The sequence below is a fragment of the Ochotona curzoniae genome, unplaced genomic scaffold, assembly GCF_017591425.1.
Source record: "Ochotona curzoniae isolate NIBS_2020 unplaced genomic scaffold, NIBS_Ocur_1.0 scaffold_4506, whole genome shotgun sequence".
Classification (NCBI taxonomy): Eukaryota; Metazoa; Chordata; class Mammalia; order Lagomorpha; family Ochotonidae; genus Ochotona; species Ochotona curzoniae.
In genome coordinates, this window is record NW_024467119.1 from 68,680,838 (window position 1) to 68,705,980 (window position 25,143).

At 42.1% G+C, this 25,143-nt stretch overlaps 1 protein-coding gene across 1 annotated transcript in view; it reads right to left on the reverse strand.

Annotated features, from left to right (window-relative positions):
- The window catches only part of MGAT4D (MGAT4 family member D), a 49,119-nt gene extending 33,265 nt beyond the window's left edge, over window positions 1-15,854 (reverse strand). The window contains exons 1-2 of the mRNA XM_040967392.1: window positions 15,761-15,854; window positions 408-563 (exon numbers count right to left, since the gene is read on the reverse strand). Of these exons, the coding sequence (XP_040823326.1) occupies window positions 408-563; window positions 15,761-15,854 (250 nt within the window). The remainder of the gene's footprint in view (window positions 1-407; window positions 564-15,760) is intronic.
- Between the last annotated feature and the right edge of the window lie 9,289 nt (window positions 15,855-25,143).

Here is a 25,143-nt window from a genome sequence, read left to right on the forward strand (position 1 = left end):
CCTAAGGAATCCTAGGAAGGTGGGCTGACCAGTGTGTGGGGATTTGGGGGGCAAGTTTGGACAGGTCTGTGAGACACCAAGGATAGTGGAGCAATAGGACTGCTTGGTGACTGACATTTAAGTATGCAACATGGAGAGCGACGGATCAGTAGATTTGCTCAGATTTCTAGCTGTGTCTAGTGGGTCGATCATTAACGGAAATCCAGGAAGATCACTGTCAAGGTGGAGATGAGGGCAAGTGAATCAATGAGGTCTCTGATTTCTTCATGTCTTACAATAAAAGAATGGTAACAGACTACTTACAGTTATTGGGAGTAGCCCAAAATTCAGAAGGCATTAAATCTAGATTTTCAAAAACATAATACAAAATAAGCTGGCAACCACACAAAAACAAAAGCAACACAAACCTGAATTTTCGAATTTGTCTGTCATCATAAATTCATTTTTCATTTGATTAAAGGCTTCTATCAGCTCTTGGCGACTGCTTTCAGCTTTGTTTTTCAAATTTTTCACAGTTTCTCTAAACTCCAATACATGGTTTCTACAACTAGTGAGCTGATTATCTGTAAAGAAAATGCAGTATCATGTGAATGTCTGTACATATAGCTATGGTATCACACAACTTTATATAATATATACAAAAAATAAAATCTATACTTTTGCATATCAATATATATAGCATTATATATGCATATAAAGGTAGATATGCATATATATACATATGTACCTTTATATATATAATATATACATGTATACTAACAAAAACATTTTAAAATAATACATGGAATATGGTATTAACAAAAATGTCTACTTAACAAATTTGTATCTATGTTTCCCAGATTTCTTATATCGTATATGTCATTAGACTTGACTGCCTGTGCTTTTGGTGACTTTTCTAATAAGTCTTTGCCTATACTCATACCTTGCAGAGTGATTCCTATGTTTTCCTCTAAGAGTTCAATAGTTTCTGGGTGCAGACTGAAGTTCTTGGTCCATTTAAAGCTATGTTTTGTGTAGGGTGAAATGCGTGGGGTCTTGTCTTTTATGTCTACAGGCTGGTATACAATTGTCCTAACAGCTTTTGTTGAAAGAACCCAACATTTTCCCTGGATTATTTTCAGTTTTCTTGTCAAAGATTAGTTGGCTGTGCATGTGTGGGCTCAGTACTGGAGTTGCTATTCTGTCCCACTGATCTTCTTTGTTTTTGTCGCGGTGCCACACAGTTTTGATTATCATTGCCCTGTGTTGTCCTGAAATCTGGAATTGTGATTCATGGACCTCTATTTTTATTATTCAGGATAGCTTTGGCTATTTGTGGTCTTTTGTACCTAGGTGAATCTCTATGTCATCTTTTCCAACGGTAAAAGAATGTTGGGATTTTGATTGGGATTGCACTGTATGTGTATATTACTTTTGGTGATATGGATGTTTTGATTATGCTGAGTCTCCCATTGCAGGAACATGGTAAATATCTCCATCTTTTAATGTCTCCTATTTTTTAAATGTTCAGTAATTTTTATCATAGAGGTCTTTCACATCTTTGGTTAGGTTTGATCCAAGGTATTAACATTCTTTCTAATTTGGATTAGTCTGTTCTTTCTAGTCATGGAGTTGTTTGTGTACACTAAGACCATCAATTTATGTTCACTGATGTTGTAGCCAGCTACCTTGCCAAACTCTCGCATGATTTCCAATAGTCTTTTTATTGAGTCTTTTGGTTCTCCTATGTAAAGAATCATGTCATCTGCAAATAGGGATAATTTGACTTCCTTATTTCCAATTTGAATTCCTTTAATCCCTTTTTCCTGTCTTATACCTCTAGCAAATACAGCCAATAATATGTTGAATAGCACTAGTAAAAGCATGTATTTTTATAGTGAAGAAGAGTAATTGTGGGCTGGCATTGTGGCATAGTGAGTTGAGTCACTGCTTGTACCTCAGGAATTCCACATCAGAGCATTGGTTCAAATCCTGGATGTTCCACTTCCAAACCAACTCTCTGTTAAGTACCTCAGAAAGCAGTGGAAGATAATGCACATGGTTGGAACTCTGTTGCCCATGTATGAGATCTACATGGATTTCTAGACCCCCTTGTTTTAGCCTGGCTTAGCCCTGGCTATTGTGGCCATTTGGGGAGTAAACCAGCAGAGTGAAGCTCTCTACTCCTCTCTCTGTAACTGCCTTCCAAATTAATGAATTATCTTGTGCAAAGTAAACGCATATCCAGATGCACATGGAGGATATGGCAGTACACTGTATCCTGCAGAGGATACTTGGTATTATAACAGATGGAGGACAGAACAAAAATAAAATGTATACAATTAAAAAAAATAAATGTATAAGTTCATACTTTTTGGCATATTGGATTAGGTGGCTTTTATTTAACATCTCTGTAAAATTCTTTTGCATCAAAAATCATGTTACATTGCTCCTGTAAGCAGAATAAAAATTAACATAAAATTTAGTTCTTTTTTGCCAAATAATTTGTGCCAACAGAAACACAAAAATAAAGATATAGCCTTACCTTTGGGAAGTTTATGAACCAACTGGGGAACTATTCTAAGTGATCATTTAAACAATGTGACTTTTTTATGCTATTGATTCCCTCTGCTTGCTTTTTAACCAGTAAGGAACAGACATAGGTAACAGCAATTATCAATTTTAATTGGGGTTCTGTAAAAATGAACAAACCGTAGTTCCCTGGGTGTCCTACCTTTCTATCCTAGTTGAACTTATGTCTACTTTTATCCCATTATTAAAAGGGAAGTTGGGTAACCATCCACAGCTCTGAAAGGTGCCAGCCCTTTACATACTTATTTCTTTAAGATTAATTGTTTTTTATTGGAAAGGCAGATTTACAGAGAGAAGGAGAGACAAAGAGGAACATCTTCTATCCGGTGATTCACTTCCCATGTGGCCACAATGGCTGGAGCTGAGCCAATCCAAAGCCAAGAGCCAGGAGCCTCTTCTGGGTCTCCCATGGGGTATGCAGGGTCCCAGGGCGTTGGGCCGTCCTCTGCTGCTTCCCAAGCCACAAGCAGGAAACTCAATAGGAAGTAGGGTCTTCCTGATTAGAACTGGCACCCATATAAGATCCTGCTGCATGCAAAGCAAGGACTTCAGCTGCTAGGCTATTGCACCAGGCCCCTTTATAATATTTTTATACTGAAGTTTTCTCATTCTTAATTTCTTGATTTTTAATACCTTCTCAATTATATATAAGACATTTGAGTACATTATTTAAAAAAATACTGGTCATACCCCTTACTTTTACCAAAAATACATGTCAAAGTCCCTTACTTACACACACAAAAAATATTTTTCATTGCTTTTACACATAAAACTTATTGGTGTAAAAATTGTTATAAGAGCCTTTTCTTTCTAGTTGCTTGTTCATAAAGCCCTGATTGTTTTTCTGCTCTACCCTGCATCCTGTTAACCATGTTGAGTCATCTTTGACTATAATGCAGCTGGTTTATTGAATAATGTTAGAATCCGTTATTCCAATGCCATTCCTTAGGAACACACTATACTTTGCTTTTACCTCTTGGTAAACTCTAATGTAATGAAACACGCACACACATACACACACACACACACACGCACCTTGTATGTATCCCTGACATCCTTGGGCCATTTCTTACAGCCCACATCACAAGTTGTCTTATCCATTATGCAATATTGGTCTTTTTTTCCCCCTTCTTGCCCACAGAGCTGTGATATTCTTTGGGCAACAAGGCATTAGCTAAAATTGTTTGATTTCCAGGACTGTAGCTAAATCAACAGGAATCTCCTATCAAAGCAAGACTGCTCCTCCCAGCCTCATTACCTGTATGATCAGAAACCCAGAGGGGGACCCAGAGACTTGGAAGCTCAGAGTAAGACTCTCTTGGTACACACACACACACACACACACACACACACAAATTCACACCCCTTTCTTCCCCAAACTGTCTTGCCATGATGTTCTTTGATCATTTCAAGCTAGACCTCAGTAAACCTCTATCCAAAGTGAGACCCACATGACTCCCCCTTGTCTGCACTCTGCCTCCCGTGGGGCTCCATTGGTCACACCCAACATTTCCAACTTCATCCTTCAACTCTTCCCAACACCACATCTTTGTGCCCTCTAGTTGGTGGCCAGTCATGATGTTGACATCTCTGGCTCTCTTCTCAGCAGTTCCCTTCAGTACCTGACTCTCACTGAAGCCTGGTTCTTGCCCGAGCACACTACTTCCCTTGCTGCCTCTCTCAGGAGGTGGCTGCCTTCTCTGCCACAGCACTTGTACTGAGGCTGGATGGATGTTCTCTCTCTTGCTGCTGCTTCCAAATCTTGCTCCTACCTTTCTTTTCAAAATGCCTTGGTGTTTCCTGTATCAGAGTTCATACATGCACTTTCTGCCCGTGCACAATCATCTTCACAATCATCAGTCTTACGCTAAATCCTTGAGGATTCAGCACTACCCTTAAGCAACAGCTGCTTACTTCCATCATCTGCACTGCAAATATCTCAATCTCTTGCCACCTCTTCCCAAACACCCATTCTCTTTAGTAATGCAACTCTAAAGATTTTTCTGACACGCCAGGACTTACAACCTATTGATCATCCTTCCTTCTCACCCTCAGACTTCTTCCCAGCTCAAGGTCCAGGGACAACAGTCACATTTCTGGCATATACTCTTAACTGTAGTAATTCCTCCTCTGTTTATTTTCACTTGGCTATTCCACAGGCCTGGTGAAAGCCTGTTCTCTTTCTCCTCTGCATCTGTGCCCTAATGGCTGAAATTGCTTGCAGCAAAAAAAGAAAGAGTGACAGTGATGACCTCACTTCTCACTGGTTACACTGATACCAAAGTGAGCCCTTAATGCTTCTTCAATATCATATATCTCTATCCTCCTACTTTCCTCAAAAATTCTTTCAAACCTCCAACACCTCCTTCCCCTTACTCTCAGCTTGTGGCTCCGTTTCCCTTTTTCACTGAGAAATACAAAAAAGCTCCATGGTCAATGCAAAATTACACATTCTGGGTTAATTGCCTGTTTGGCTGGTGCTCTGTCCTGATGTAATTATGTTTGGGCTTGGACTGAAGTCGGCCTGTGTATGTGGATACAAGACTCCATCCCCTCTTACTACTTTCATGTCTCATCATTTTCCCTTTCATACTCGTCAGTATACAAGCATATTTCTCCCCACCCTCTCATAACAAACTTCTAGAAAGATCTATCCAAACTTCCTGCCTCTAAGTCCTCTTGTTATCTCCCAAAGTTACTCCAAGTAGGCCTATGCCTATATCCTTCCATGGAAACCACTCTGCGCAAGTTCATTAGCAATCAGAAAGTGAGAACACCTAGTTTCCATTCAACAGCATTGGACTTTGATCCCCAAGTTAACTGGAATCCTTTCATTTCTTGGTTTTTCCTGGACTCCACATGCTGCTGGGGTTCTTCTTGCCTCACCAGCGAATCTGTCTCTACCTTCCCTACTGTCTTCTCACTTGTCACTCTACAATATGAAGTGTCCCAGGATTTTTCCTTGGAACTCATCTACTCTCCATTTTCTACTCATCCTCATTTCCTAGCTATATGAGCTGCCTACTTTTAGAAGAAGGAGCCTTGGCTCTTTTCTCAGGCAGCACATATGACTGAGGATAAAAAAAAAGTTCTGCTTCCATATAAGTGTGATCCAGGGGAGTCATGTATGACCAAGGTCATCATTTAGATGAATCTGCCCTCAGAGTGATAGAGAATGAGATGGTAGGACCTGGCATGATAGTGTAGGAAGTTAAGCTGCTGCCTGTGATGCTGGCACTCCCTATGTGTGCTGGCTCATGTCCTACCTGCTCTCCAATGTAGCTCACTGCTAATGCACCTGAGAAAGAAGAGGAGAGCAGCCCAAGCCCAAGGATGAGGATCTGTTCCCTTGTGGGAGACCTGGAAGATGATTAGAGCTCCTGGCTTTGGTTCAGTCCACTCATAGCCGTTGAAATCATCTAGGGAGTGAATCAGCAGATGAAAGATCTTGGTGTCTGTCTCTCCCTCTCTCTAGCCACCTCTCTCTCTGTCTTTATAATCCTGCATTTCAAACAAATAAATAAACCTTAATGAAAAGAATGAGATGGTGGGGAAAGCTTCAAGTTTTTATTTTAAAATTCTCTGCTTGACAGAGTGAAATGAAAATTCTTCCCTTGGAGGAAACAGGCACAGTAGAATGAGGCCGCAGTCCTTGCCTGGGGAATGGCGTCTACAGAGAAGAGTCCAGATATTCTAAGAGGGGAGAGCATGGAGATCGAGGCTCCCGAGTTGACCCTTCAAAGAACAAGAGCTATCAATCAAGAGCAGCAAGGGGAGTAAATCTGCCTCCCTACCTGGGAAAGGCAAAGGGGCATTTCCAGAACTTGGTCTCTAAGACATATGGGCTATTCCCTACCTCAGAGGCCAAATGAAATAGCCCAGAAGTGCCGCTGTCCTGTGGCGACGCTAAAATGACGAGGAACTCTCGAGGGCCTGGAAAAAACAGGAACCACCACCGCAACCAGCACACACACCGAACGAAATACACAAACACACACACACACAAACGAGCAAACAAAAAGGGAGAGATGAACGAAAAAGCAGGTGAACAAAAAGGTTTATTGCCGAAAGCGAGCCGCTTATATACAGATCTCCACCAATCACTTCTCCCCGTGGGTCCACTGAGCGCTACCTGATAGGCCGGTAGGAATGACATCATCGCAGTGGGGGCATTAGCCTATCCCTGTGACTTCCTGTTTACCTACTGCTGGGACAAATCCCGCCTCCTGGCCCTTGGCCAGCTGCCATCTTGCGGCCCCTCATACACGTGGGGTCAGCTCCTGGTGCACCACTCCCCACACAGAAGGGAGGAGAGTGAGTATGCTCAGGTTTTGGATACTGCAATGCAGAGAAACTTGAACCTTTCCCTTCAAGCTTGAGTATGTCTTAAGCTTCTGTACTAAAAGCTAGAACTGTTAATTTGAATTTGAAATAAAAAGGATAGAAGCGGGAGCAAAATCTGAAATAAATAGCCACAGTTATGGCATTTTGGGGATGTTTCTTCAAAATGTGTAAATATTATAGTCCATTTCACAGTGATATATATTATACCATAAAGAAAACAGTGCTTCTCCAACTTCTTTACCCTTTTTTTTCCCCAAGTGGCCTTCTACATTGTATCTTAGTGTCCCACTACAGATAATCATGGGAGTGGATCCTTCAGTTGAAAGGCACAGCTGAGGATTAGATGCAACATCTGCTTTAGAAAATTTCAGTCTGGAGCTAGGACTTTGTTTAGGATGCTGGTTAAGATATCTATGTCCCAAAATTGAGTAAAGGGGTTCAGTCCAGGCCCTGGCTCCTAGTTTTGCTTTCCTAGTAACACAGATCAAGTAGCTAGGTTCTTCCACCCACTTGGCAGTTCTGGATTAAGTTCACAGCTCCCAGATCCAGCCCAGTCAACCAGAGAGTGAACCAGCGCAGGAGAAGTCCCTCTGTCTGTCTGTCTGTCTTTCTGCCTGTCTCTCAAATAACAAACAAATGCATAGATAAATATTATAGAAAGAGTCTATTCTGGCCCAAGCATACAGGATGTAGCAAAGGCACTTTTAAGAGGAAAGTTTATAGAAATAAATGCTTACAACAAAAACTAATAAGCTCTCAAATATGTGACCCAACATGTCACCTAAAGGAACTAGGAAAAGAGCAAACTAAGCCTGAAGTTAATGAAAGGAATGTACTAATAAAAACCAGAGCAGAAATGTATTGATTAGAAGCTGGAAAACAAGAGAAAAGATCAAGAAAACTAAGATGTCTTATAATTAATTAATAGTCCAAGAAAGAAAGAAAGACTGACAGAGATTTCCCATCTACTGATTCGCCCCTGGTTACCCTATAACAGCCAGGGCTGAGCCAGGCTCCACCCAGGAGCCAGAAACTCAATCCTGACTCTCCTGGATGGCAGGACTCAATCACTTGAGCCATCACCTACTGCCTTCTGGAGCACACATTATCAGGAAGCTACAATTAGGGGCCAACTTGGCACTAAAGCCCAGCCAGTCCTATATGGGATGCATTTCATTGACTAAGTCAAACGACCTAAGAGTTCATTTTTTTGTAAAGGCAAAGTATATGACCAAAACTTTAGTTGGACTAGACATCCAGGAGATGACTGAGGCAAAATCAGAATGAAAGAGGAGGCACTGTGATACCACAGAGAAACACAAAGGATTGTAAGAAACTACCATGAGCAAATACATAGCAACGCACTGAGTAATTGGAAAGAAATGGGTACATTCTCAGACAAGTGTAACAGAAAATATGAAAAGAATGAGTAAGGAATGTGAATTTATAATAAATATCTCCTATCAACAAAATTCTCCAGGTCTGGAGATTTTCACTGCTGAAGTCTATCAAATATTTAAAGAACCAATGTCAGTTCCAGTATCAGTTCTCAAAATCTCCCCCCACAAACTGAAAAGGGACTAGTTTTAAACACATTTTACAAGATCGGAAAGACCTTGATATCAAACCCAATTAGAGCATCACAAGAAAACAAAATTACAATCCAATAACCTTGATAAACATTTTAGTCATTTAAAAGGATATTCCGTTTAGGGGCTGGACTTGTGCCTCACTGGGGCAATCCAGCTCCAGTCACCCTGACCTGTTTGTGGTTCCCTACATGGACCAAACATTCACCAGTCTTAGGTTTCAGCTCTTGGTACCCCAGGTCCTGTAGAGTCTAATGCCCTCTCCTTCCATTAAGTCTTCTGCCATCCTACAAGCAGAATACTTTCTTCCTCATCCTTTTTGTCTTTCTAAAAAGCACTTAGCACTCCCTGACCTTTTACAAAACATTTATTGTCTTTATGTCTCTCTCCACAACTCTCTAGATTCTGAGGGTGTTTTTTGGGGTTTTGTTTTTTGTTTTTTAATGCCTGGAACAGTAACTGACATACAGCTCTTAAACAGATACATACTAAAAAATTGAATGAATTAATTTGTCAGCACAGAAACTGATTTTAGGGCCCAGAACCATGGCATAGCGTCTGAAGTCCTCACCTTACACGCCCCTGGATCCCATATGAGTACCAGTTTGTGTCCCGGTAACCCCACTTCCCATCCAGTTCCCTTCTTGTGGCCTGGGAAAACAGTCGAGCATGGTCCAAAGCCTTGGGACCCTGCACCTGTGTAGGAGATCCAGAAGAAACTCCTGGCTCCTGGCTTTGGATGGCTCAGCTCCAGCTGTTGTGGCCACTTTAGGAGTGAATTATCAGATGGAAGATCTTCCTCTCTGTTTCTCCTCCTCTCTGTATATCTGACTTTGCAATAAAAATAAATCTTAAAAAAAAACTGATTTTAGTGATTCTTTATTACTAACCTGAATCACATCTAAATCTAAACAATTGTGACTATACACTAAATGTTGAATATTTTATGTAGTGGATATTATTTGAAAATTCTTACATTGGATATAATTGAACCAATATAAATAACATTATGAAATTAGGATTTCATAGGTTCTTGGCAAAATAGATTGTGTGTTTATGGTTGATATATCATGGATGATGCAATATATTTGGGTTTCAACATTGTAGGTCAGACCCTGAGGGATCAATTTTGTAAACATAAAAAGAAAGTGTCTTCCCTGGAGGAAGCAGTATTTGCAGCAACAACCATTAAGAAAATGCTAAAGGACATAATCTCTGATTTTAGATCTGCCACTCAGATATTCTTCCCAATAATTCAGTGTGTCAATACTCTGTTAAACTGCCTATTTTACTTTGCATAATCACTTCAGTACTTAATGAGGACAAAATTTTACAAAATCATTTTACAGAGACCTAAAATAAGTTAAGAAAATTATTTGAGTCAATTGAGCACCTTTGTTGAGTATCTGTGAAAACAAACACCAGTTCTTGGGTGCATGCTGGGCAAAGGTGACTTGTACTGATAAAAACAGTCACCAAATGAGGTATCAGCTACTACTGATCCTTACAAACCAATAACCCTGATGAACTTAGGTGTAAAAAGAATATTTTTTTCAAGTCATTGAAAAAGGTATTACATTTCTGGGCTGGCTCTCACTGGGGAGACTAGCTCTAGCTCACTGCAGGGGCCAGTGGAACATTCTCCAGGTGAACCAACAAGCAAGCCACATTTGTAATTTTAAATGTTCTAGTAGTCACATTTTAAAAAGTAAAAAGAAGCAAGTGAAATACTTTTTGAAAATATATTTAACTTAATCCAATACACCCAAAAACTTTTTCAACATAACTCCAATCAGTGGAATAATTCACATTTTTGCATTAAACATTTTAAATTCTGCATTTATTTCATACTTACACTATGTATCAATGATTAAATGCGATCTTCTTTAAAATAAAATAAAAAATTCTGTTCCTCGGTTGCATTAAGTACGTTTCATATGATTAACAGTCACCTGACTGGGGGCTTCCATAATGCGTGGCCCAAGTCTCTGTCATCAGGTGAGAGCTTGTTAGAGTATCTTTTTTAAAAATAAAAGATTTATTTTATTGCAAAGTCAGATATACAGAGGAGGAAAGACAGAGAGGAAGATCATCCGCCTAATGATTCACTCCTCAAGTGACAACAGCTGGAGCTGAGCCAATCAGAAGCCAGGAGTCAGGAGTTTCTTCTGAATCTCCTACACAGGTGCAGGGTCCCAAGGCTTTGGGCCGTCCTCGACTGTTTTCCCAGGCCAAAAAAAGGAAGCTGGTTGGGAAGAGGGGCCACCAGGACGCAAACTGGTACTCATATGGGATCCAGGGGCGTGCAAGGTGAGGACTTCAGCCGCTAGGCTACTATGCCAGGCACAAGAATGATGAACTTTTTAAGCAGCACTGAGGAGTAGAGGAGGGTGACAGGAAAGATTTCAGAAAAGAGGAGATATTTGAGAACTGGAAGAATGGATGGAATTTTACCAAAAGGCAAATGGCAGAGAAAATGCATCGCAGACTGAGAGGTCAGCACTTTACCCAGTATGAAATGGTAAAGCATGTCTAGAGTAGCAGGCAACTCACCCAGGGCAGAGAAGAGCAAAAAGTTACTTCACTACTCAAGCACTTGGACCCAAAGTTGTTCCCCAGGGGGAGTATCAGAGGCAGTCAGAAGATGGAGTTTAGAAAGAAAAACTTTCCCCTTAGTCCCCTTCATGTGTTGGACACTATGTTCAACCCTTTAAATTCCCTATGAATGCCCCTCTGTGTTTAGGGTCTTATTGTGAAATGTTTTAGCCATGTAATTAGCCATGTAAGATATATAAATAATTCAAAGACTAATAATAAACACAAACATTCATGAACTACACACTGCCTAAGCCTTAGCTATCCTGTCTCTTTTCTTCCTATCTCAAATTCTCCTCCCTCGCCCAAAGGAATCCCAAGTTTTGTATTGACCACCTGTTGCTTTCTTTTCTACTTTACTTTTTCTTTTACCTTTACAAGTTGACTTATACTTCGTTTTATAGATTAATAAATGAAAGAAAGCACATCTATTCCTATGCAACTGCTTCTTTTGTTCAATTTAATCTGTGTTGAGGAAGCCAAGTTGTAAGTCATTTATAACTATACAATGTTCCACTGTAGTGAATATTCCATAGCAAGCTTATCTCTTCTATTACTAAATAATTGTATAAGGGCTACCTATAATATTTCAGTATGTGTCTCTTATTAAAAAATCATATATCTACACACACATGCATGCTATTTATACATGTTATTTATACTATGGGATGTTATTTATACAATGTAGTAACCTGAATGGCATGGCTACTGAACAGCAAGACCAGAAATTGGCCAAACACCAAGAGTAAGGCTATACAACAATTCCAACCATAAGTAGCAGTAATTAGCAGCCCTGTCTGTTGCTAAGACACAGAAAATACACACATTTCATAATGAAAGCAACTGAATACACACTCTTCCAAAGGAAAGTTGTGCAAACCCCTTGAGTTCCACAGCCTTATGAAATATCTTATTTCCTAAAACAGAAAGCTTTGAATGATGTGAAATAGTAGTTTATACTTTTAACTTGCATTCTCTTAGTAATGGATGATGTTCAACTTTGTTTTTAAGCATTTTTATTGCACTTCCCTCTAGAGTCCATGTTGCAGATATTCAAATAACTGCATCTACTTTATTTTGGCTGAGATTTACATCAAAATATTTTCCCATCCTTCTTCGACACTTCTGACCTTAAAGTTTAATTTTTTCTCTTGTAAGCAACAAATTCCATTTTGTGTTAGAAAGTATTTAAAATTTTTGGAACATTTAGTATAAGTGATGACATAGTTACATGTATTTTACCACTTACAGGATAGGGCAGAAATTTCAACATGAATCCCTGACTTATGACAGTCTCCTACAAATGCATTTGTCTCTATTGTGCCGCACGTTTAGAACAATTTAGCTCCCTTTATCCCCTTTTAACTTCTCTTGCAATTGTTAGGAAGCAATGTTTTCCTATGTATATTTAAACTTCCATAAGACATTCTAATTATTGTCTGGAACACTTCATACTTGGAAATGAAATTGTGTTGACTGAAAAATAGTGACTTTTCTTCTAGTCCACAGGGAGGAATTATAATATATATTTACTAGTGTATTTCTTTTTTTTTTAAGATTTATTTTTATTATTTTTTCATTGGAAAGGCGGATATACAGAGAGGAGAGACAGAGAGGAAGATCTTCCGTCCGATGATTCACTCCCCAAGTGAGCGCAACGGCCCGATGCTATGCCGATCCGAAGCCAGGAGTCTCTTCCGGGTCTCCCACACGGGTGCAGGGTCCCAAAGCTTTGGGCCGTCCTCAACTGCTTTCCCAGACCACAGGCAGGGAGCTGGAAGGGAAGCGGGGCTGCCGGGATTAGAACCGGCGCCCATATGGGATCCCGGGCGTGCAAGGTGAGGACCTTAACCACTTGCGCCACCGCGCCGGGCCCTGCTAGTGTATTTCTATAAAACCATTCATCTTGCTGACCCTTAAGGTGGCTTCAAATTGTTTGTAGAAATGATTAAATTAGGATGCTTATTTTGGTGCAAGGAAATAGAAGTCTATGCATTTTGTCACGTGTTTTCTGTGAATATTTTGAAGACCTTGTACATGTATATGACACATGTGTATAAGCCCATATGCAAGTATTTTTTTAAAGATTTATTTTTATTGGAAAGTCAAATATACCGAGAGAAAGAGAGACAGAGAGGAAGATCTTCTGTCCAACAACTCACTCCTCAAGTGGCTGCAACGAAAGGAGCTACGCTGATCTGAAGCCAGGAGCCAGGAGCTTCTTCTGGGGCTCCTACACAGGCGCAGGGTCCAAAGGCTTTGGGCTGTCCTCGACTGCTTTCCCAAGCCACAAGCAGGGAACTGAATGGGAAACAGGGCCATCGGGATTACAACTGGCACCCAAATGGGATCCAGGGGCATGCAACATGAGGATTTTAGCCAATAAGCTACCATACGGACCCAGCAAGTGGTTTTTTGGTTTTTTTTGTTTTTTTAAGATTTACTTATTTTTATTTGAAAGGCAGGTCTGCAAAGAGGAGACACAGAAACCTGGCCAAATCATTGCGCCCCTGCACCTCCATGGGAGACCTGGAAAAAGCTCCTGGCTTCAGATCAGCTTAGCTCCGGAGTTGTTATTTGGATAATGAACCAGTGAATGGAAGATCATTGTCTCTCCTTCTCTCTGCTCCATTTCCGATAGAGTTCCCTATTAATATGCCTGGGAAAGTAGCAGAGGAAGGCCTAACTGCTTGGGTCCTGTGCCCAGGTGGGAAACCCAGATTAAGCTGCTAGATTAGGTCTGACTCAGCCCTGGCTGCTCTCAACTGGTGAGTGAACCAGCAAATAGAAGATTCTGTGTGTGTGTGTGTGTGTGTGTGTCTTTCTGCCTCTCAATTTCAAATAAATAAATTTCTACTTTAAAAGTTCACACTTTTCCTCCTAAATATAAGCAAGTATTTTCTAAAAATGTATTTACTTTTATTGGAAAGACAGATTTAAAGAGAGAAGGAGAGGGCCCTGCACGGTGGCGCAGCGGTTAAGGTCCTCGCCTTGCGCCCAGGGATCCCATATGGGCGCCGGTTCTAATATTGGCGGCCCTGCTTTCCATCCAGCTCCCTGCCTGTGGCCTGGGACAGCAGTCGAGGAAGGCCCAAAGCATTGGGACCCTGCACCTGCATGGGAGACTCAGAAGAGCTCCTGGCTCCTGGCTTCAGATTGGCTCAGCTCCAGCCATTGCGCTCACTTGGGGAGTGAACCATCTGAAGGAAGATCTTTCTGTTTCTCCACCTCTATGTATATCCACCTTTCCAATAAAAAATAAATCTTTAAGAAAAGAGAGAGAGAGAGAGAAGGAGAGACAGAAAGATCTCCCATTTACTGTGTTAATCCCCAAATGACCACAATGGCCGGAGCTGAGCTGATCCAAAGCCTGGAGCCAGGAGCTTCTTCTGGGTCTCCCACGCAGGAGCAGGGTCCCAAGGCTTTAGGCTTTCCTCTTCTGCTTTCTGAGGGCACAAGCAGGAGATTGGAAGGGAAGTGGAGTAGCTGGGACACAAACTGGCACCTATATTGGATCCCCAACCTTGAAGTGGGAAGATTAGTCAATTGAGCCATTGCACCTTAGTTATAAGCAAATATTTGGTTATAAGTGCATTTATTTTCTGTTGCTCTAAAATAATCTCACAATTTGGACAATCTTTTTAGAAAATGAAGAGATAGCAAAGGGTTGTAAAATTACAGATTACCAGAAATCTTCTGATATTAATTCCTAATTTTTGACGTAGTGATAACACAAATTTAATGTACAGAACAAAACTGCCCCAAACCCCTTGCAAGCATAGATCTCTATGATCAAGATGAGCTCAATGAAACTTTAATCCAAGTCAACCCAAGGACAATGTGTGAAGGCTGAACTGGTCACTTCTAGGCCTTCTAAAATAAAAACTTGAAATTTCCACTACACGAACCCTAAAATGTTAATGCGATGTACATCTACATTTGTAGCACAAATTGTAGGACATTTAATTTCAATTTTGGACAGGGAAGAAACTTTCAAAATAAAATCAATTAAGTTTTGACTACTAAAGTCATATTCATTATTTATCTGAAATTCTGAATCAGCCAAATAACTTTTAGTATTTTTATTGGCTAAGCCCGTGGAGCTGCGGATACGTGTAAAACTAAAACCTCACGTCTTCAGGCAAGGCCCCAGCACCTTTGAGAAAATGTGCATGCTACACCGGCTGGCGTCAATACCGTCCCTCCATTAGCCCGCCAAAAAGAATGTTCGAGAAGCCTTTGACGTGTGGCTCCGTAACAGAACACAGACCTCACAGAGGAAAGCTGTTGGTGGTACCGGGGTTCTTGAAATTAAGACTTTTACATATTTCTGGAAACAGCAGGGAAGAAAGGGTTTGGACAAGGAGACTGAGCCAGCTGGAAGCTGGAACGTGGGTAGTGGAAAGGACGGTGTAACTGAGGTTCAACAAGGCCAGGGGTCCCCCACCGCGCGCTCGGGAACAGCCCAGGGGCGCCCGTTATCGCTCAACCGCCATCCTGACACCGGCTTGGGTGCTGCACCTGCGAAGCACCGTCACTAACTCCGACGGGCAGGCGACCTCTACTGGAAGGCCACATCTCCCCCTAATCTCTGACCCGGCCCCTTCTGTGCTGTCGGAGCCCAGACCCTCCAGGACGCAGAAGACATAACCGCCACTCACTAATCTGGCTCATCCTGTAGAGGCAGAAGCAGGAGAAGGTGAAGAGCACGCTGGCGAAGAGGCAGATGAAGCCGTTCACACGCTTGGCCCTCATGGCGTGGGCCTGGCGACCACGGGCGAAGCCTGGGGCCTGGGACTGAGTGCGCGGTGAGGGCCCCGCCCCCGCACATGCGCCTTTCCGCCCGCAAGGTCATCCTGGGAGCTCTCTTCCTGTAGAATCTGTGCCTGCTTTCCTCCCTTAGGTTCATCACGCACTACAGAAGACGCTTGCCAGCTGTGCTGAAAACTAAACGTGATAGACAGTGGGAAAGCACCCCACTGCCGAGCACCTGAGCAGTGCCTGGGAACCGCTTTTTCCCCCCTAGTCGTGTTAACAGACTTTGCCAAGGCTAGGAGCCGCTAGGAAGAGGACCGCAGGACGAGACTCTTTGGTCTCCTTGCTCCATCGTTTCTACTGTGTTCTCCGCTGGGACCCCACTCTGAACTCTTACTGGGGAGGGACCCCCTGGCAGTCAATGATTACAACCTATCTACTTCACACCAGCAAGGTACCACCGTGCAAGCTGCTTCCCAGTACCTTTAGAAGGCAGAATGATCTGAATGTAGGCCAGCTCAAGGGTGCCATTACAAACCTGTATTTTCTTACATGCTAAGAGTTGTGATCTTCACTGATGGAGACATGGAGACCTTGCCAGAGGTGGCTGGGAGAAATAAAGATCTCAACTTTTATCTTCATCATCCCTTTGGTTTCTGGCTGGTGCTTGCCATTGGCTATGCACTCCTACTGGCTGCTGTTTGCCATTGGCTATGTGCTGCTGGAAACCAGAAGCCTAGGAATTCAGCTCGATGTTCTAGGTCAACTAAAGTTGCCTCCCAGGATAAGGGGCAGGGTGGGAAAAGGCACCTTGCAGTTGGGGGTGGAGAAGGAAACTATTTGGCACAAAGAGGACGGCAGAGCTGGGACTCTGAATGGTCCTATGGAAAGCTGCCGGCCAACAGGGAGCTTGAGGTGTTACTCAAGCAGGAAATAAAGCTCAATTGGACTCCTGTTAAGCCAAGGGTGATTAGGAACTTAGCTCTTCCTGGAGATGGGCTAACATGTTTATTTTTTTTAAATCATTACTTTAATTTAAAAGCCAGAGAGAAGAGATATTTCCCATCTTTTGGTTTCACTGGTTCACTCCCCAGATGCCCACCAACAGCCAGGGGCGGGCTGGACCAAAGCAGGAAATAGGAATACCATCAGGTCTCCCATGTGGGTGGTAAGAAGCTACTTGAGCTGTTACCTGCTGCTACCCAGACATGTTAGCAGGAAGCTGGATCAGAACTGCAGCAGTGGGGTTCCAGCTAGCATTCTGTTCCAGGATACAGGTGTGCCGAGCAGCAGTTTAACTCATTGTCACAGTCCGTCCTACTATTATGTATAAGTCAAAATTATAAAGCAAATAGGAAACAGAAACAAAATGTTTTCAGATTTATGACTTGGATAAGCATAAGCACTGGACTGAAAATGGCATATAGGTCCTGGAAAACACCAAAATCTACAGAAATTTTTAAAAGGCAGTATTCTCTTGTCGCCCTGTTTCTGAAACTGGGTATGACTTCTAAATAAATGCATTATTTTTCTGCAGCTAGCCATAATCTTTTTAAAAGATTTATTTGAAAGGCATAGTGACAGAGAGTGAGGAAGAGACAGCAAGATCTGCCATCTCCCGGTTCACTTGTCAGGCGACTGCCAGTAACCAGGGATGTACAGATCGTAGTCAGGAGGAGCCCAGAACTCCATGTGGGCATCCCCCACGGACGCAGGCATGCCAGTGTGAAGGTGGTCATCTGCTGCTTCCCCAGGCACAGTCGCTAGAAACTTGATCAGAAGAGCAGCCAGGACCCAAACCAGCCCAAAGAGATGGGTGGCCAGCAGTGTAGGCAGTGGAGGGCTTCTTAACTCATCACAGCTGGCCCTGATAAAGTTTGGATCCTCTCTAAGCTTGGGTTCTTCTTCCTCAAGACTCCATGACCTTTCAGCTCTCTGTGCATCACCATGGCACCTTAGCCAGTAAGAAACAGCCAGAAAGAAAAGTAGTTGATTCATTTTGTAAGAAATAATTAGAAAACATTAGTCAGAAGGAGCCAAAATTGGATCTGAAGGTTTCAGTAGATGCGTTTGAAGCAAATCTTGGTGACTTGTAGAATGATCAAGTTGCGCTGAGAAAATCCAAGCTGATTATTGTGGATGTTTAGAGCGAACAATTGTAACTTCAATACCATAGATCTCATACATGACAACAGGCATTTCATATGTGTGTATATATGTTTATATATATATATTTTAAAGGCAAATCACAATTGGAGTTCATACTAGTGTCTGCTCTCTGTTAGTTTTACTAAAACACGCAATAGTCAATATGGAAGACTTCTTACACTCAGCACCAACAGGTTCCCAAATCTGGAAATGATGATGATAGAAATCGTGATCCAAGGGATGTCCAAACAAATGACCTGAAAGAAGTTGTCAATAATTGAATTGGGAAGCATTGCAAAAGACCTAGAGAAGGCTTGCCAAAATTCTCCATAATGTACTTATTAGAAAAGTAAAACTGCTGAGAAGCCCAACTTTGAATGGGAACATTCATACGGCTTCAGGGTGAAGGTAGTAGTTCTGGAAGAGTCATTGGGGATAAACAGGTGCTGAAGTAAAGTGGGCGGATGGATGTGAACCCTGAGTCCAAGAATCTGTCTAATGATTAGACTTGCATAGTGACAAATATCCAATTTGGGGGGTAAAACCTCCATGAATACTGCTTGTGCAAAGCTGCCAAGGCTAAATGATACTCAACAGTAACTTGGCACACTTCTTGTCATGGTATAAGAATCCAATATGCATTTTAGCTCTTTTTCTCTTGCTATTCCCCAAAAGTGCTAATTTTTTCACTGACTCATTCTGACTTTGCTTTTATAAAGCAGCCTACTTGCTCCAGCCTCCTCCCATGACTTCCTGTTAAAACTCAAAAGCCTCGCTCCAGAATCCCAGGCCCTGCACGGTCTCCTTTCATTCTCCCCTTCCAGCTGTCTGTGCTGTTCACTCTATTCAAATCAGTGTTTTCAAGATTCAGAAAAACACTTTGCTTTTTCATGTCTTTGAAATCAGACATTAAAACCATGTTTACATTTAACATAGTAATCTTTTATTTTCCACAAACAAAAAAAGACAACCAAAACAAAAATATGCTGCCTAATGAATGGTTTTTCATTATATGACACTGTATATGCATCAAGTTCCTACTGACCATTGCTATTATTTAAACAAACAACCAGTTTCATTCCCAAGAATCTAGTGGATAGGGCATGCAGGTAGCACTCCAGAAGATGTTCAGAATTATTTTTTATGCTTTTCTGTTAAAAATTAGTGTTACATTCATACTGCAGGCAGTAAAGAACTGTTAAGCTAAAGATCAATATTTGAAAAACAAATGTAGACAAAGAGTCTGGGGATACTATCTGTGTTACAGGCACCCACTAAGGCCTCTTTTATGAGGCTCGATCTAAACGGCAGCCACATGATTGTGAAAACACAGAAGACTAAATACATGGGGACAGATTTTTTCAGTCTCAACAAAAGGAAGGCTTCTGGAAATGAAAGCAACCTGTCAATAATTTCGAATAAGATACCTGTTGGCTTGACCCCCTAGTTTCTGCTTCAAGCAGTTTAGAATTGAGTCATTTGTCTCTACAGTGATTGCCATCCCTTGAGCACAATTGAGGAAAACCACAGGACTGAAAGGGACTCTGAAAGGGAATCCCACAGTCACTTTCACTTCAGCCTAGAAAGCCAACCCGAGCCTGAGCACTACTGGGTGTGAAGAAGGGACGCTGCATTGCTTTCTTGTCCTCCCCTCCTCTACCCACACTCAGCGCTGTACCCGGCAGTAAAGTCACCCAGCCTGCTCTATTCTGCTCCCACCAGCAGTACAGTCCAAGGTCAAGGCGTGGGACAATCCACTGTATTCTGCAAATGTGGGAGTTTGGGGGTATTAGCCCCAGGACTATGCTCATGTACTTTATGTGAACCAGCAGGATTCCCCTTAGCTTCTGGGTCTATCACCAGAAGCAGTGCACACAGAATATCTGCTCGCACCTGGGAGATCTGGGTAATAACCGGACTACGCCCACTGACACCAGGACTGAAACAATTTATTCTAATTGTCTCTGTGCCACTGGGAGCCATCCTGTGGGGAAGAACCTACCTGCATTCCACCCCTCTGCACTTATACCATCCAGAGTAAAAACCTCTGTATTCCTTGTTGTTACCCTGTAGGACTAGAACAAGGACTAGAACAAATAAGTTCAGTTATTCTCCTGAACTGCAGGAAATCTATGAAAAAACAGATACAAAATTTAAAACAATGATCATGAGGAAACTCAGACACAAGAGAGATGGAATGAGGAAGTCAATGAGTGGCAAAAATGAAAATATTACTAAGCTAGAATTCGTTAATAACAAAATAGAAATTTTGGAGATGAAATCAGTTAAATAAGAAAAGATATATATGACTGAGAACTTAAACAACAAAACAGACCAAGTGGAGAAAAGAATTTCTGACCTTAAGGAAAAGAAGCTTGAAATAATCCAATCAGTCAAAAATAAAAAGAATAAAAAAGTCTATGCAAAATATGGGGCCATCATTAAGGGACCAAGTATTTGTATTATAAGTATTCTGGAAGATGAAGAAAAGGAAAGGGGTGTTGAGAACCTGCTAAATGAAATAATACTTGAAAAATTCCTGAATCTTGAAAGATACTTGGTCGTCCAAATATAAGAAGCTCAAAGACCTCCAAGCCAACTCAACTAAAAAAGGTCTTGAAGGCATAGTGTCATCAAATTGTAAAGATGAGGAAAGACAAAATGTCAGGTTATAAATAAAGGAAAAGCACTTAGATTAATATTAGACTTCTCAAAGGAAATCCCATAGGCCAGAACACAGTATGAGGATATATACAAGGTCTTAAAAGAAAATAAACTTGCAACCAAGAATATTATATCCAGTGAAGCTATCATAAGTGAAGTAGAGATAAAGTATTTTCCAAATAAATAAAAACTGGAAGCATTCACCACTGCCAGGCCAGCCTTATAAAAAACTTTGAAGAGTGCCCTGCATTGGAAATAAACATGAAACACACGTTACCACAAACTTGACTAACAGAGTAGGTAGAATCAAGCCTTAGCTCTTATCTATCAATATTATCCTTTAATATAAATGGGTTAAAATCAACTAGAAGACTTGGGTTGGCTGATATGTATATCTAGATGGATAGATAGATACAGTAATATCAATATATACATAGTTAATATCAATATATTATCCACAAGAAAAGCACTTTACAAAGATGCACACAGACTGAATGTGAAGGGTTAGGTAATGACACACCAGGCAAACGGAAATCAAAAGTAAGTAGACACAGCTATGCTGATATCAGATAAAACAAAGTTCAAATTAAAAACTGTAAAAAGAGATAAGAAAAGACATATTTTGAAAAACACAAAGGTTCAATTCAGCAAGAAGAAAATACTATCAAATGCAAAGGGAAAGACAACAAATACTATTAGATGTAAAAGGAAAGACAGACTCCAGTATAATTATAGTGGATGATTTCAACATTTCAATATTATCAATAGATCATGAGACAGAAAAACCAATAAAGGTAATTCAGACATGAAACAAACTATCAAGTAAATGAGCCTAACAGACTCTTGCAGGATATTTCACTGAAAAGCTATAAAACACACATTTTTCCCATCAGCACATTGAACATTTTCTAGGACAGAACACATATTGGGCCACAAATCAAGTCTCAGCAAATTTTTAAAAACTTATACCATGAGAAGTCAAACCATAAAGGAATAGAACTAGAAACCAAAAAGAACAAAAAACAAAAACTTGGAAATTAAGCAGCCTGTGACTGAATGATCAGTGGGTCATTGAAGAAATTAAAAAGGAAATCAAAAACTATCTTGAAACAAATTACAATGAAAAAATTATCAAAACCTGTGGGGGCACAACAAAAAACTTTCATTAAGGAATATCCAGGCCCTAACAGATCTACCACTGAAATCTACAAAACATTCAAAGAGAAGGATCTTCAAACTATTCCCAAACACTGAACATGATGGAACTCTGCCAAAACCTTTTCATGAGGTCAGTAATATTTTGATACCAAAACCGAAGACATAACAGTAAAAATTATACACCTGTGTTCCTAATAGACATAGAGGCAAAGACTCTCAACAAGACACTAGCAAATCAAATCCAAAACAACATCAAAAGATGTCATGGTCAGGTGGGATTTATCCCAGAAACGCAAGGGTTCACAAACCAATAAAAGTTGTAAACCACATCAATAGAAATTAATAACAAAAATCATATTGTCATCTCAAGGGTTGTAGAGAAAACAATTGGTAAAATTAAATACCCATTCATTATTTTAAAAACTTTCATAAACATATGTAGGGAACACTGCCCAAAATTCTAAAAGATATATGTCACAACCAATAGCCAGTATCATACTGAATGGGGAAAAGCTGAAAACATTTCCTTTCCAGTCTAGAACAATGACAAGGATGTCCATTTTTGCCTCTTATTCAATATAGTACTGCAAGTTTTAACAAGAGCAATTAGAGGAGAAAAAAAGAAGGGCATCAAAATTAGAAAAGAAAAAGTCAAATTATGTATGTTGTACATGGAAAAAATTAAACCCTCCACTGCAACAGTGTTAGAAATTATAAACCGGGAGTCCAGGTAAATCTGCTCAGAGGCACGGGTGTCTGGATCCTAGCTCCCCATCCACCATGGCCACACGATGGGAAAATCCTGACCTTGCCCAAGCCCAAGGTCCGAGAATTTCCTCCATCCACAGTGATCATGTTGTGAATGGAACTTGGGCAGCTCTGGGTATGCTTAGGACTATGCTCTACCCACCACTGCCATGTTGGTGGTAGGAGTCCAGGTAAGTCTGGGCAGAGGTGTAGGTGTCTGGATCTCCCAGTCACAGAGCTATGGCTGGGAGAATCCGCGCCAGGCCAGGCTTCCTGCTGGGGAATCCTAGCTCCCCATTCACCACTGGCACACACTGGGCAAAGCCTAATTCTTGGAAAATGGAGTTACAGACATTCATAGATAGGACCACTATACATGTATGTCAGGAATAAATCATGAGGGATATCCAACAACAGGGCTACTGTACTTGCAAGTAAGTGAGGGGACTGACACCTAGCAGTTTGAATGGGAGAGACCAGAAGATCTGTATGGGACAGACCAAATCACCAGCCCACATGGGAGTCCTGAGCAGAGCTTATTAGCATGGAACATTGCTAACTGCCACATGCCAGTCCATATGAAAGTTATGACTGGGGGCCTGTCTAGTAGGACTAGAACCCAGTACCTGACTGCATGTTGGAATAGGCGAAAGGTCACATTAGGCAGGGCCATGGCACTAACCAGCACATGAGAGAACCAGCTTCAGGGGTAGAGTCTGGCAAGGGGAGATATGTGAGCCAAACCCTATGGAAATACAGGTCCCACTGGTTAGCTCAAGAGTTAGGCTGGTGGTAGGCTGAGCTAGGTGTGACCATGGAACTTGCCAACACTCATGGGTACAGGGGCTGACAACAGTTGGGGCAGATTCAGGCTGCAGCATATGCATGTGCATCCTAAAATAGGATGTGAAGCAGGCTAGGCTGCAACATTCACCAGCTCGTACTAGGCTAAGACAGAGGTGCAGGTTAAACTGAGCAAAGGCCTAGCACCTGCTGGCATGTGTGAGATCTGGGTCTGGGAGTGGGCCAAGTGGGGGAATTTGGGAAACTCCCCTAGTGGGTCATAGTTCCCACTGGTAAGCAAGAGGTCCAGGCCTCCTGGGGGTCAGGCAAACTGGGCAAGGTAGCTCCGTCTGTTGGCAAATGTGTGGGTTGGTTTTGGAAGGGGCAGACTGGGCAGGACTGAGCAAATCTTAGCTCATTGGCAAAGACAGAAATCAGGTTGGAGCTAGGCTATCACACCTACCAGTTTGCATGAGCCAGGGATGTGAGCAGACTGAGCAGAGTCAAGTTCCAGCACCCATCAGCGAGAGTTGGGATAGAGGGCAGTCTGGGTCAGGGCAGGTTACAGCATCCAAATATCCAAAGGCAAAGGCCAAGACAGGGGAGGGATTATGCCAAGCTGGATCAGAGTAACCACTGGCACACACATGATCTATGGCTGGGAATAGGCCTGGCTGGGGAGCAAAAGGGATGTCCTGGCTGGGTTGGGGTTCCCACTGGTGAGTGCAAGGGCTGAAGTGGATGTTGCTATCTGGTCTGGACATGGTTGCAGTGTTCCTTGGCATAAGTGTAGAATGGATCTGGGGTATGCCAGACTGGGCTATACCCTAGCACCAACTTGTGTTCAAGAGAACCAGAATAGGTGTTGGTTGGGCTAGGCTAGGTCTCTGCCTCTATGGAGCCATATGTGAGCAGTGTCTAGGTGTGGACCAGGTTTGGCTGGGCTATAATATTCAACAGTAAGAACTGGAATGGGTGAAGACTAGTCAGGAAAGGCCATTGTTCCTGCTAAGACAGGAGGTGGACTAAGTAGGGCTGGCCCATGGACCCACCACTGGGTGTGAAATCTGGCATTGGTAGAGGTTTTGATGGAGGAGCTTGGGAAACTTTTCTGTCAGGACACAGTCTCTGCAGTCAAGTGCAAGAACCACCATAGGGAGCAGCCCAGACCAGGCCAGGTAATGGTATCCAGCAGCATACATTTGGCTTGGGGTGGGGGTGAATCAAGCTGGGCCAGTTCATATCACCTGCTGGCAAATCCGAGCACCAGAATGGAGAGTGTGTCGGGCCAGGTTGGGCCACAACACAAGCCAGTTCACATAAGGGCCAGGTCAGGAAGCCGGCTCCGCTGGGCTGGGCTGTATGCCTCGCCAGTGTGAGCTGGAACTGGGAGAGGGCTGGGCCTGACCAAGCTATAGTACCCACTGCCAAATGCCAAGGTGAGGCAGGCCATGCCAGACTGGGCAACAGCACCCAACCAGTACACATGAAAACCAGGGAGGGAGGGTGCGAACCCAGTAAAGGGGCTACATGGGGCTCCCCTGCTGGGCCATCACTCCTGCTGGTGAGTGTAAGAATTGGACTGGGGGCAGACCAGGCCAGGCAGGGTTACAATACCTGTGGGTCTCATTGTGCGCTGGATTAGGTGAATGTCACTTTGGGTTGATGGTTCCTACTGGTACGTGTACAAACCAGAGTGGGTGTGTGTTGGTTGGGCTTTGGTGCAGCATCAGCTGGCAGATGCTAACATGAGGAGGCAAATTCTGTCATGTTAAACTACATGATCCGG